The following is a 14265-nucleotide window of genomic DNA, read 5'->3' on the forward strand; positions in this document are numbered from 1 at the left end:
ACGATGCCGAACTGGGAGACTACCGGTACAACACTTCAAAAGGAAGACCGTAGTACGAGGGATCATCTTGATGTTCCAAATGAAGTTCCAATTGGTGTCATTTGTCTATCTATATTGCTTGAGCGTTGGACCTGTGAGGCGATACGACGAAATATAGGAGTTGTCGAATTAGTTTGGCCGGCGCGGGGACATAGGTTTTGTGGAAGTATTTAACTTTGAGAATTTCACCCATATTGTATGCGGTTCGGTTTTAAGACGCCGGACTAATTTCCCCAAAAAATATTTGATTATCTAAGTATGAGCCTCACATCATATTGTTTCACTCGTGTTTTAACTTTAAGAAGCTTCACCCATATTGTATTCGGCTCGCAGGGCCGTGTTTGGGGGTGTGCGGGCAGGGCGCTCGCAATGGGCCCCCAAACACATGGGGCCTACATCTTATTCCTTATAAAAGTATATAGAAATAAAAGATACTGGTATCTAAACTAAATGAAGCAAACAACTAGCTCATATGGTAATTGTAGGTGCATTTCATGTTTTTGACGCGGGTTCAACTCCCGCAGGTCACACATTTTTTTTTGGATGAGATCTATGGACGCCTCTAGTTATTGTGTTTGGCACCGCTTAGGGTACAAAATTCTCGTAATTGGGCGCCTTAAACAACTATAACGAAAATTCTATAATTTCCATTTTTTTTTTTTGAGAAATCGATTACGATCTACGCTAGTCATTACACGCATTGATACATGACCAAGATAGAATACATAAATCTTTTCGCTGACCGGTGATTGTGAATTCTTATACTAGATTTCCAATAAAAATGAAACTTTAAAATAATTTTTTTTTCTTACGACTACTTTCTCCAAAATACTATTGTATTCATTTATGATTTCATCTACCGACTGACGAATTATCTTGTATTTATTTATTTTTTTGTAATTTTTATTGCACTAAGGGCCTGTATTCAAATTTCGCACAGGACCCCTGATTCTCAGGCACGGCCCTGTCGGCTCGAGTCGGTCTCTACCCAAATAGGTAGAAGTCCAATAAATCAATCAAGTATTTTGTTCACATAAAATTTTTGTTTGTCCCCATATTTGACCACCGTTATATGTACTTCTTATTCGCACTCAAATACAGAAAAGTCGAGGTTCCTGCTCGATTTATTTCCCCCCTCTCTCTCTAGTCGTCAACAACACCCGCTGAGCATCTGAATACGTTAATTCATTCGAATCTCCTATGCGAAGTCTCTGCTAGGGTTTTTGCCCCCTCTCTAGGAACGAACGTGGTTTCTCTGATTGAAGGTGAGATTTTACATTCAATTTACTCTTTACCCTTTCTCGACATTAGTATTATTTGATTTTTCGCTTTCTCTTCTGTTTTGATGCTTAAGAGTTTCGTGATTACAAATAGTCATTGTCCTTCTCTGTTGTGTTTTCTTGAAGAATTTGTGACATAAAGTTCTAATCTTTAGGTATTTAGGGTTTTATTGTTCAAGCACTGATTTCACATAATATTTGATGTTGTTTATAGGATATTCTTTTTCCTATTTATTTTGATACTCTTTTTAGTTCAAAACCCTAATAATTGAATTCGCTAGCAAAGTCGACAAATTTCTCTCTGTAACCCTATAATCCTCAGTGTTTTATTACTGTGGTATATTGCTGTTCAGTGGGTTGAAGCTATTATGACTACACATTTTTAATTTGAGCTCCACCATATATTTTGCATAGAAGTTAAATATTTCTTGATATATTTTTCAAGAATAGATATTTCTTTCACTTTCTCCGCAAACTTCCTCACAGACCAGATTTAGTTACTCCACCATGTGAAACCCCTAATGAATTGTTCCATCTGATTCTCACGCTCCCTCATTATTCTTGTACATGTTCTAGTTTCTTTCCAGGAAAAACGTTTCGAGTCTAGTACGATCTAGGTCTTGATTGTAATTTATGGTACATTTGTTTTCATATAGTATTACTTACTAGGTGCATGTATGTTATCAAGATTTGATAGAGTAATGGATGAATGCGGTAAGAGGCACAATGATTATTTAGGAAGCTAGATTTTTAACCTTGACGCGAGTTTTACAATAGAAAATAGGAGATTCTTTCTTGAATTTGTTTAATTTCTCAAGACACTTGAAAGTTGTACCTGAATAGTAGTAAATAAGGAGGATATCTATTTCTGAAATTTCTGATTTAATGAAGATTAGAAAAATCAGATGCGAACTAGAACCCATTGATGGTGAATACAAGAGCCCATTAATGGCAAAAATAAAAAAAATCCAGATTTCGTATAGAGAGAAGTTATTTGCTATAGATATTAATATGGGTTCACTGAGGGATCAGCGATGGTTAAGATATCTGCCCTGTCCATCAATTTGAGCGAGAGAAGAGTAGAAGACAAATATTACTATGTTAGTTACAATCTCGTAGTATCAGTTCTCGAAATCCACATTTTTATGTTTTGATCCAGTCAGTAGAGTCAAGGCAACGCCACCATCTAGTAAATGGTATCAATTTGTAAAGGATATTCAGTAGCTCGTTGAAAGTGCGAAGTCGTTACGTTATCTTTTAGTTTTAACTAGAGACCAGATTAAAGTGTTTTCGTAGTAGATTGCTAAGAGAAAAGGTCTTATGGTAGTAATAAATTTATAATAGCCTCTGTACTTAAATATTTGGATCCTAAGCAATTTTTTTCGGAACTCGAGGAGTTATTGTAGTTTATCTGCTACTTGTGAAGGTATTGCCAAAAAAGGTCGAGTTTAGTGAAGTTAGATGCCAGGGTGTTAAACATGGTCTTGGTAAAAGTTACGTTCACCCCCTCCTTCCCAATTCAGCGTTTCTTATCCATCTAATTTGTTAGGCTATTTGCACATAAAGTCAGTTTCTGTGTTCTACATTGCATGGATAGTTTAGATTCAGCAAGATCTGGTGACTTATTTTTTATTTAATACATCTTTGTTTAGGTGGCATCTGGCATGTAAGCTACTAAGTGATGGTAATTAGGTTTTAAATTTCTCCGTAGTGGTGGTTTGGCAGTTCCAACAACACTTAGCATAGTCAGGACTTGATGGCCGAGTTAGTGTTTTTTAAAAACAAGCTGTTTTCTACGGGCTGCAGGTTGTGAAGAGATTTATTTTGGAGATATGAATCCTTTTTGGTTATCTGCAAAGAGGCTAGGATTAGGAAGTATGGGAACGTAGTAATACTAGTAATAAGTTCGGAACCTTCATTGGCTCTTCTATATATTGTAATAGATAAAATATTAAAGTTTTATTTGAATGCACTTCACTAGGTTTCTACACTGATGTATAGATACTAAAATGCAAACATGGGTTATTGGAAGTAGATTGTCTATAATAGGAATATTACATATAACTAATAATTGGCTATTTTCATTATATCTTTCTGCAGAAATTTATTGGTTTTTTGCCATCATACGTTGACTATACCCCTCCATGTAGCTGGTTCAGTTCCGTAGTAAAGTTATGTTGTTGCGGAGGATCAGTCTTATATTCATACGTGTGATTGGATTGTGGTGTTAATAATTGGAACTACTGGTTGCTTAATTCACAAGACATTCAAGGAGCCACTTTCACCTTCTTGATTATGAGATGGAAAAAATTTAGAGACCATACATGGAATCATTTTTATGCTCATTGCGTATAAGTTTTATCCAATTATTTGATGAATATTTGAATTATAATGTAAGGAGGTTAACGCAATAGATGTTCCGATGGCGATGAGATGCAAGGATGATTTTAATTGAAAATTATTTTCAAGCTTCTAGTATGTTAGATGGCCTTGTTCTTCATAACAATATTGGCGAAGAGGAGATTAAAGGTTATGATAGATCGAGTCGACATTAAAGAAATGCAAGATGCGCAATGAAAGAGCAAATGTTGATAGAGAAAACGAATATGGGCTGCTAAGGGTACACAATCTAAAACACAAACATGTCACTATTGGGGCTCAACTGTGGAGATTTTGACATAGTAGATCAAGGCAAAATAAGATTAAAAAAGATTTAGATCAATCGAAATGAATCTTTAGAGCCACCCGAGGTAGTGATAGGGAGAGGTTTCAGTTTGGCGAACATGTGTATTATGTGCGGGAAGAAAGAAGAAATCATAGATCACATTTTCATCCATTACCCTGTGGCAGAAAATAAATGGAGCTATGAGAATCGGCTGGTGGAAGCAAAGACAATAAGACTAACTATTGAACAATGGGAGGGGCTAAATATGAAGAACAAGAAAGCTATGTGGAACCTGGTTCCAATAGCTATCATATGGAGTATATGAAAAGACATGAACAACAAAATCTTTAAAGGGGAAAGTATAAATAGTAACTTGGATGTAAAAGATGTAAAAGGAATGATGTTTCGTTGGACCAAAACTCTTAAGGATTTCAATATGTTTTCGTATATTGATATAGTGGTGAACTGGGAGACTCGGATGATGTAACAAGTCGAAACCTCAATTACCCATGTTTTTGTAAATATTTCTCTTTAATATATTCATTCAAAGTTTCAAAAAAAAAGGGAGAGGGAGAAGAACAAGGCGATGGAATTCCAAAATTTCATGAAATTCAAACCTCGGGAATTTGACTAGATAGTGATATTGGGAGATAGATGATGAGTGGGGTCTTATAAGGATTAAGTTTTCGATGTTGTACTTTGTACCCATGATTAAAGGCAAAATAATGTTGAGATAAAAACACAATCCCAAACGAGCAAAACATGGAACTTCAAATGGACAAAATACATTATGATTGGCATGAGGTGATATTATCTAAGAAAGTGTAGTTGGAATTGAAGATCTAACGCCCCTTTTCGTCTCTATATGGATGAATTGATCCACACAGTTTTTATCGTCTTTCTTCTAAGAAGAAAAACATAATGAACTCGAGCTCAAGGACATGTCTGTGGATGAGTCGATCAACACAGTTTGTAATCTTCTTTCTTTTAAGCAAAACAAAATAAACTTCAGTTCAAGGACATGTATTTGCAACTTAGTTAGACATTGCATTTGCTATGTCATGTTTGCTTTTCGTGAAAGACACAACTTGTGATGGTGTCAAGACTAGTATGACTTTATCTAGCACCAAAATCTTATGTAGAAAGAAGATGAGTGGACATAGGAAGTGGAAAATGTTTTCTTAGTCACGTCGACCTATATTCACATGCAAGGAGATGTGGAAACCAAAGGTACCCTAAAAAACATCATATTTTTTTTGCATGGTAATCTTACTTGCAGAAACTACGCGCTCTGAACGAGCTAAAGCATAAGCGTTTACATTGATTAGGACATGCCCAACCTTGAGAAAGTATTTGAATCTCTTCTTTCTCTGTGATTATAGAGGGCGTGCCATTGCAAAGAGAGAATTTGGATTTTCAATTTAATATCTAAAGCCACTTTTGGAGCATAAGAGAATGGATACCGACCCTTGAAGAAGGGTTTTCCGTAAAATCTTGGTATATGATGCTCTCAAGATTAGAGAATAGCAGTTCACCCGGCTAGGTGGACTTGAGAGGTGGACGTCTTGCCTTCAAAAAATTCAAACCGTTGTTACCTAAGAAAGTGGGAGGAGTTTGGGTGAACCGCTGTATTCTTTGCAAGAAGTATGGGGAATTGGCCAACCATAAGTGTCTTCATTGTGAAGTCACATGAAACATTTGGTGCTTCTTTTCTAATGGTACCGAAGTCAACTTCTCCTTGACTGGAAATGCCTTGATATCATCATAATGTACATCTAGAAAGTTGGTGGAGGAAGCTTTAGTTTGTGGAGCTTGCAAAGTTGGAGCACCATTTATAATGCATCAAGCATTAGTTAATTCCCGTGTCCAAACTCGACCGAGTTACTTGGCCCAAATGCTTTCTTAGCCAAGCTCTAGCCAATTTCCGTGTCTAAGTGCTTCACTTTTTGGTTATTTTGAGAGGGGTTCAACTCACTTCTCGTGAATTTCTTTGGTCTTCGTATCTAACCTTTTCCATGATAATTCTAAGATCGATTTGCTAATACTATATTCTGTGTCCTTGAAAATGCTTGTCCCTTTCGTGTTGAACATCTTGATGTATGACTATGAACCTAAGTACATATGGAGGTGGTTATGGGAATATAACTTGCAAGATGACATCAAAACTGAAATGTTCGCTTTTGGTGGAAATTTAGAAGCTCGACCTTTTGTTTATCTATTGACAGAGTTTATAAATACATGAGTTTACTGGGTCAAGTGTTTGATGCTTGTCACAAAGACAAATTGATACGAAGATTACGTACAACTACGACCTTGTTATAGAGTTTGAGTGACATGGGAAGATGTAGAAACACATGAGCTATGCATTTTCGCACACCTAAGAGTTGGAATGTGTACTTGAGTCTTCAATTTGAAGTAGAAATTGTTGTCAGCTGCTATTTACTAGGTATTCGTAAGAGTTTTTGACAAAAAAAGAAATATTCTTAAAAGTTAACTCTTGTTTATGTGTGCGAATCTTTTGGAGATTGAAGATCAGGAGGTAATTATACATGTTTACTGCAATTTCGTGTCCGATATTCGAACTTACCTTCAGCTTAGAGTAATTGTGTCTGGAGAATGCTTTGAATGTTGTGGATTTTTTTTTATAATTATCTCCATATTAGTGTTTCATCTGTTTTTAATGTAATCAACTTTGTTCGATCTAAAATTATTAAGTTTATCAACTGTCTGGTGTCAACAACTGCATATAAGTTGTTCTCTTGTGGTTCATTTGGTCATAAGTAGTCAACACTCTCAAGGAGGTTCTTAAAGGTGGTAGTTGCTCTTCAGAGTAAAGTAAGCCAGAAGAATAGCTGCAGTAGCTGAAGAGCTGGAAACAATGCAGATTTTAATGGAGAGAACCCCTTTATAACATTATGAAGACACTTTTATCGAGGTTGAGAGTTATATGGTTAGCAGGATCACAGTCACTCCCTTCTTAATTGTGATGTTATCATTTTTATTTAACAAGAGAAAGAATTTATATTTGATGTAAAATGTACTTGTTTTTGAACTAAAACTGGTTAGGGAGACCAAACAAAACTAAAACCAAAACTAAACACTAACTGCATATAGGTGACAACGTCCAAAAGTGTATGCCTCCTTTAGAAATATCCCCAAATGTTCAACCCCCAAGTCCCTGCGAGCAACCAAAACCATGTTAATTGAAGTTTCAATTGAACTCTAAATTTACTTTATGAGAAATGACCCTGGAGAAACATCTGTAGCATTCTCTGTATCATCCTTACGAAATGCTTCTAGTTGGTAGAATTCCTCCTCTGTGTAAATTATCGATCATGTGAATCTTATCTAAACATGCCGTGGTAATGTGTTATCTTTGAATTCGTGGGTGCTGATTTATTTTCGCCCTGTTTTCCGTACTTCATATTAGGAGTTTGTATTAGAAAATTCTCTGTAACTCTGTAAGGCTATCTTTCCATTTCATTACTTGTACGCCCAGTCTTATTTGCAATCTGTGTTTATAACTAAATTATTTAGTATATTCTGTGAAGAATCACGAGTCCTTTCTAAAGCATCTGCTGCTTACATTGCCCTCACGTTTAAACATAGTTATGTAACGGATTTAACTGCTGTTTTGGCTGAAGGTGGTGGACCACTATTGTTGGATTTCTTTATTTGAAAAACGTAGTTTGTGATAATTGTATTTGTTTTACGTAATAGTTGCAAATGTCCTCTTTAATCTTTTTTTAAATTATATTATTAAACTATGTTTCATATTTCACTCTGCTAATCAATGAAAATAATATTCTTACTATTCTAACAATGTTACATGAGTAGATCTACATAAATTACAAGTAAACCAGCAAGTCTATTATTTTTTTTTATTCTTTGGGTTTCCGGTGAAATATAATTTCTTCATATGCAGTTTTAAATACAGTTTGGGTTGTAACTGATCTTTTGCTAAACAAGAAAGAACAGTTAAATAAAAAAGTTAGCTGGAAAAAGATCGAACACGATTATTTATGTTTGGGTCATCGAATTTTTGTTAATATACCTTTGTGTAATTAGAGGATCTATAGCACCACATTTTGTGTTTTTTTTTGGTCTTGCACGGTCCACATGGAGATGTTTCAAGGCATGTGTATTTCTAGTGGGGATCACCAAATTTCATCCAAATCAAATATTATCTTTCTAAAAGTTTTAATCTCTTCTAGGTAAGTTGAAATTTTGGGTGGACAATTTATTGTTTTGAGCATAACCTACTCAATTTTGTCCTTGGCTAAGACGTAATCCCTATTTAGGCCCTCCAAGCACTTGGCAACTAAAGCTGTAGTGCTGGATCCCCCTTTACTTTGCACTATTACGATATAATTTTCGTAAATCTGGAATGTTTTTGTTTAATCTTCCTTGTTTTATAGGTCGTACCTAATCTTCGTCGAGAGAAAATACCGCAGTAGGACTTGTTTGTGGAGAGTGCAATGACAGAGAGTGTCAGGCGAAGGAGTTCGAAGTGGGATTTGAAGGAAGACTCTCATTCTTTCCCCACTCAAAGTAGAGAAGACAATGCGCCGTCTGGGAGGGGAGGCGAGTATATTTATGATAAAGAATCCAGATTGAGGGGTTTCAACAGTCGTGAGCCAAAGTGGTCAGATATAGAAGCTAAAGGTGTTCCAAGAAATGATCTTTCGGGATCATTGTCGTCAGTGGACCATTCTTTCCGTAACAACAGAGATTATAACGAGCTTCCAAAAGCCATGATGTTCGAGGATGATCAAACTTCTCCCGGTCATGGGTGGACACAGAAAACTCGAGATCGTTCCCCAAAGAGTGGTTGGAGCAGATCACGCAGGTTTATTGCGTTCAAGTCCTATTGACAATTATATTTTGCGATTTTAGCTACTGTGACTCTGACTCAATGTGATTATTCAGATGTCAAATTTATAGTTAGTTTCTTATCACGACATCACTATACTCTCTTCTGATGTGCAGGAGTAGAAGCAGAAGTAGGAGCCCTCCCCAAGGTTATAGGCGTGAAATAGAGGGCTCTTACAGTCGGAGGAGTTCACGACAGGCACCATGTGCTGAGTTTGCAGTAGGGAGGTGCAGACGAGGCAGCACTTGCAACTTTCTTCATCAAGAAAACCATGATTTTGACAGGAGGCGTTCAGTAAGTAGCCCAGAAAAAGATGGAAGTAGACGCGATAAAGGTGAACGTTTTAGGAAAGTAGACAGAAAGGAACAAATAGACCGTGATATCTCCCATGGGTATGAGCATGTCTATGAAGGAGATTTTGAGAAGAGTGACATGACGAGACACAACGAGTTGGGTCTCTGTAATGAGTTTCTGAGAGGAAAATGTCACAAGGGATCATCTTGTAGATATGCTCATCATGGTGCTTCATCTGATATACATGCAAGGGACCACGACAGGAAAGAGACAAATTCTTCAACTTTTGGGCATGATAATAGGCGTGGCCCCCGGAGAATCCCTTGTAGATTTTTTGCTGCTGGCAACTGTCGTAACGGGGACACTTGCAAGTTCTCTCATGAGCTTACTGATCGTGGTAGTAGTCCAGAAGGTAGGTCTAGTAACGATACACGGAGCTATGGTTTGGATCACGAGAAGAGAGTGTATGGAGGAGGTTCGAGATGGAGTGAAATAGCACCTGACTCGGCAAATGATGAACCAACAGAACAGTCAACCGCTGGCAAGATGATTAACAATTTGGGTAACGAGAGCAGGTCTTGGGGAGGTCCAAAATGGGGAGAAACAGTTGCTGATCCTACTGTGAATTTACCTTCTTGGGGAAATGACAAAGATGCTGAAAAATCGGTGGTTGCGGTTGAATCAAGGTCAACGGCTGGTAATATGGTGGGCCAAAATCTGGATAGTTCAAGTAGAACATGGGGAGCAGCTCAATCATGGAATGTTAAACCGTCGTCAGACAGAAATTTTCAGAAATCTCCTCAGTGGACAAGCAATAACAATGGTGGAAGCACAGGTCTACCAGAATCAAATGGTAGCGGAAACTTTTTTACTTCTGAATCCATGTTTCCAGCAAGGCCTTATCAAGAGAGTGGACATAAGCAAGGTTCACCATCCCTCTTATCAACTGGCAAACCGAGTTTATCTCAAGTAGTTTCAGGTCAACCTCATTCGAGCAGTAATGTGAACAAACAAAGTCCACAACTAACATCATCTATTCCCGCTTTCAACCTGTATGAAAGTGTACATCAGCAGATAATTTCTCACCCATCTTCAAATCCTATCGATCAAACAAAGCTATATCAGGAAGACCCCATCGAAAAACCAGATGTCGTCGATACAAGATTGAACTCCCAAGTAACTCCTCACACATCAACCAGTCAAAATCTAGCCCGTGGCGAGCAGGTTACACAGATAACTAATCTTTCAGCATCACTCAATCTCAACCTTCCTCAATTGTATGCTGCTCTAAACCCCAACTCTGTAGGGCCAACACCAGTAGTTGCTTCACAGCCGTCACTCACTCAGACTGATAGAAGTACTGAATCTCAAAAGCAATATGATCCAGTAAGAGATAGCATTGACCTAAATAAGCCGATCCCTCCATCTACTACTCCTGCTGAGCCTAGTGTTGGCCACTTCTCCAAGATGGGTGGTTTGGAAGAAAATTTTAAGGAAACTCAAGAGCCGGTAAAAGTCGTGGATAAAGAACAGGAGAATGGTGGAAATCTTGAAAGGGTTGATGCAGATGGTAAGATTGATGATGACGAGGGTAAGAAGAGTGGTAAGGATCCAAAGGGGATTCGGATGTTTAAATTTGCACTTGTGGAACTTGTTAAGGAGCTTTTAAAACCGACATGGAAAGAGGGTCAGATGAGTAAAGACGCTCACAAAACTATAGTGAAGAAAGTAGTCGATAAAGTGACAGGCACCGTTCAAGGATCATCTCAAATCCCACAAACACAAGAGAAAATCGATCAATATTTGGCTTATTCGAAACCCAAACTTACCAAACTTGTACAGGTGAGCACTAATCTCTTACCGCAATTCCTAGTGGTGTCTTTTACTCGTGTAATTGAAAAAAAACCCTTTCTGGTTTTAAACTATCTTCCTTTTATGCAGGCTTATGTTGAAAAATGTCAAAAGACTTGAAAGACATTTTTAAAGCTTCTGGTATTTATGTCGTGTTTGTACCAAACAAGTGGGTTCCTGGGGATCTGTGAAAGCTCACTTTGGTTGAGACGTAACATGTGTGTCTTTTCAGTGGAGACACCAAAGTTCAAATCTTACCAATTCTAAAAAGAATCTCAAGTGAAAACACTGTCTGGTTTTGCCTGTATACTGCTCTTTGAATTGGATTTAATTATCTCTCTTATGTGGTATTTGGTTGTAGGTGTCCAAGAATTAGATGCAATCTCCTCATGTAGATACAATTCAGTTCCCTGCCCTTTCTTGCTTTGTTTTCTTTCAGTTACTAATGTTTCGTCTAAATCAAATTTGGAGCAGTGACATTTTTCGTTATCTTTCTTCTGTCTTGAGTTTGTGTTTTGACAGGGGTTGCACTTTCTCGTCGTTCTTATTTTTTTTCAGTTCTGTGGTGAGATCGTTTATTGGACGATCCGAGAATTAGACTTTTATCTCGTTGTGATGTTTTAATTTCCGTCTCCAGTCTTATGGAGTATGTTTAACGAGTCTATTTTACTCTTTCAGAGAAGAGAAGTTTTTCATACTTTATGTTCGATTAGTTCTTAACAAATAGAAGTAATAGGACAGATGACATTTTCAGCGAGTATAGAAACAGGCGAGTGTAAGTGAGTTGGTTGTGCTTAATAGTTGTATTAAAAGAGATCTCTGATGGATATAATGGAAGCTTTTCTTTTCTTGTATAGTGCTACTCTCACTAGCTATTTTTTTTGTTTCTTTTAGAAGTACTAGGTGTCTCTTCCGTTGAGCCCTTGACGTGTTATAAATTGGTAGACCTTATGTAATCTAAATGAAAAAAAAATCTATGAAATAGAAAAAGCCGTAAATGGCTAATCAAAGTTTACGTGTAGGCTTACCTAGACATACCCAAAGAAGATGGAAGAAGAAATAGTTACTAAGACAGAATGGGAGAACTCTAGGAGGAGAGGGAGAAGCAGGCGTTTGGCAGTTCAACTGATACAGAAAGAAAAGAAGACGAGGAATAAATGAAAAAGCTTTGTGGGAAAGAGAGGCTGGGCTGAGCAGGGGCGGAGCCAAAAATTAGTTAAGAGACGGGCTGAAAACTAGAAGTAACGAAGAAATAATCTCAAAAAAATGGTGTGGCTGCGCTCAAACTCTCGTGACTACCACGGTTTGAAGCTAAATTTTCACACCTTTTACCACTCAACTAAAGATCTTCACTTGAATATAAGTACCACTTACCTTTATTATCAGAATCTCACCCGGGCTGCAGCCCGGCGGAGACTCTGCCTCTGAGGCTGAGGGCGATGAAGATTGAGAAGTTGGAGAGGTATCACATGTGGTAGGACAAGAGTTTTGGGGTTTCAGTGAGTCATTGATCCGATTGAACGCCTCAGATTTAAATTCACTTTCGGTTTCTTCAACAACCTAGATTAAAGGGGTCATACGTGGTTGCCCAGCATCAAGGGGCACAAATTTTATCTTGATCATAACTATTGTGTTTTGTAATATAAATTTTAATGAAAAACTAGTATTATAAGAGAAATATATTTGTGTTAAAGATATGGGTTGGGCAAGGGCTTTTTTGTTGCCTTCCATCTTGGTCTCCAATTTGCAACCAACTAGTCAATTTTGCCTCAATAGTGTTGGACCGTTTGATTTGATACCTAATTGTATCTTGGACCCCTACAAACCTTCCATTGTTAACCCTTAAGATATTTTTGTAATAATAATTTTTTTTTGAAATTTTGTCCAACTCATTTATTTCTCCTCTACTTCACCTTCCTCCACCTCACCTTCTTCAATGGTAGAAGACCGACGACTTTCAACTTTTTTAATACCCAATAATGATGGAGACAATTATAAGATCAAAAGTTTAGTTTATTCATCCACGTAAGGGGTATTTATAATGTTTATAAGTGGGTTTAGAAAAAAAGAACAATAAATACAGGAAATATCTATATAATAAAACAGAAGGGAAAACGATGACTGGGACAAAATCCTTTTTTAATAAAGGATATTGTGTAGAAGCCTTTCTCAAAATTTAAAATATAGTCCTTCGTAGAAATAAAGTTACCTATTTAAAAAACAATAATCATTTCTTTCTTAGGAATCAAATAACTAATTTACGAAAAAAGAAACAAAATAAATTTCAAGGGTTAAAAAAAGAAATTGAAATCTCTCACTCTCAATAAAATAATAACTAATTTAAGAGAAAAGAAACAAAAAAATAATACAAAAAAATAATGACTAATAAAAATCTCTCTATCTCAATAAAATATGATAATAAATTTCGTAAGATTTTGATTGATACAAGTGTCCGTGCCTTAGGGCACGGGATATACCCTAGTCTTTATAAATCAATGTAGAAGGAACTTTATAGTCAATGCTTGTTGTAGGCAAGGTGTTTTTCACCCAAAACTTTGTCAAAACTAATTGACTGACGAAGTGTGGTTAGAGGCGATGCCTATATTCCTTTTGCGGCGAAAATTCATCTGTCGACGACCTTAACTCAAGAAAACAAAAAATTCTCTCTTCTTCCTCTTCTTGAAATCCTAGGAAAAAAAAATCCTAGAATTTCTAATTAAAGATTTTACTTCTATATCTCTTCTTTATAGATCCCATTTCAAACTATGAATAGGGTTTATATTTTTTCATTCCATAGAGATGTCGAAGATAAAATGCAGATTAGAAGGGTTTTGAATCAACAGACAACCTACAATTTTGAGCATTCTCATGCTCCTTAGGGACTATATATGTTCCTCCATCATCATGTCGTGGTAGTTCTCATGAAAACTGTGAAGATTACAATCTTGATGACATCGTGTACAACGATGAAAGCCCTGATGAACAACCAAAGGACTCGAACGGTGGTGTTGGTGTCGGTGATGAAGAAGAAATTAATCCTCTTGATGCGTTTGTGGAGTATTCATGAACATATGAAAACTCGTTGTTTCTAAACCCGAAGAAAAAGTTGATAAGTACAAAGTGATGAAAATAAATAAATTGTGAGAGTTATGTTGATAGGGGGATTCCCAGTACACTCATTGGTGTACTCCCTCTAATAGGACAAGGGGTATTTTGATTTTTTTTTGAAGTGTTTTATAACCGTGAAAGACTAACATAGCCCT

The 14265-nt window shown here is 36.8% G+C and overlaps 1 protein-coding gene across 2 annotated transcripts; it reads left to right on the forward strand.

Annotated features, from left to right (window-relative positions):
- The first annotated feature begins 317 nt into the window (after nucleotides 1–317).
- LOC147567239 (zinc finger CCCH domain-containing protein 55-like) lies at nucleotides 318–11491 on the forward strand. Of its 2 annotated transcripts, XM_086653864.1 has the most exons (5): nucleotides 318–364; nucleotides 1017–1304; nucleotides 8403–8833; nucleotides 8974–10993; nucleotides 11093–11491. In XM_086653864.1, the coding sequence occupies exons 3-5, from the start codon at nucleotides 8463–8465 to the stop codon at nucleotides 11120–11122; spliced, it is 2421 nt and encodes an 806-aa protein (XP_086509990.1). In that variant the 5' UTR covers nucleotides 318–364; nucleotides 1017–1304; nucleotides 8403–8462; the 3' UTR covers nucleotides 11123–11491. The 2 variants fall into 2 exon arrangements, with proteins under 2 accessions (XP_086509990.1, XP_086509991.1); XM_086653865.1 differs by lacking the exons at nucleotides 318–364; nucleotides 1017–1304 and adding an exon at nucleotides 6769–6934.
- The last annotated feature ends 2774 nt before the right edge of the window (nucleotides 11492–14265 follow it).

This window comes from Eschscholzia californica, unplaced genomic scaffold, assembly GCF_041429995.1.
Source record: "Eschscholzia californica isolate CP2 unplaced genomic scaffold, dmEscCali1.0.p SCAF_1, whole genome shotgun sequence".
In the NCBI taxonomy this organism is placed as follows: domain Eukaryota; kingdom Viridiplantae; phylum Streptophyta; class Magnoliopsida; order Ranunculales; family Papaveraceae; genus Eschscholzia; species Eschscholzia californica.

Bases quoted from the DNA above. Each gene is read 5' to 3' on its own strand.
- LOC147567239 (XM_086653864.1), top strand. From the start codon at position 8,463: ATGACAGAGAGTGTCAGGCGAAGGAGTTCGAAGTGGGATTTGAAGGAA. The intron at 8,834-8,973 runs GTTTATTGCGTT...TCTGATGTGCAG, and splicing joins GGTTGGAGCAGATCACGCAG to GAGTAGAAGCAGAAGTAGGA. The intron at 10,994-11,092 runs GTGAGCACTAAT...CCTTTTATGCAG, and splicing joins AACTTACCAAACTTGTACAG to GCTTATGTTGAAAAATGTCA.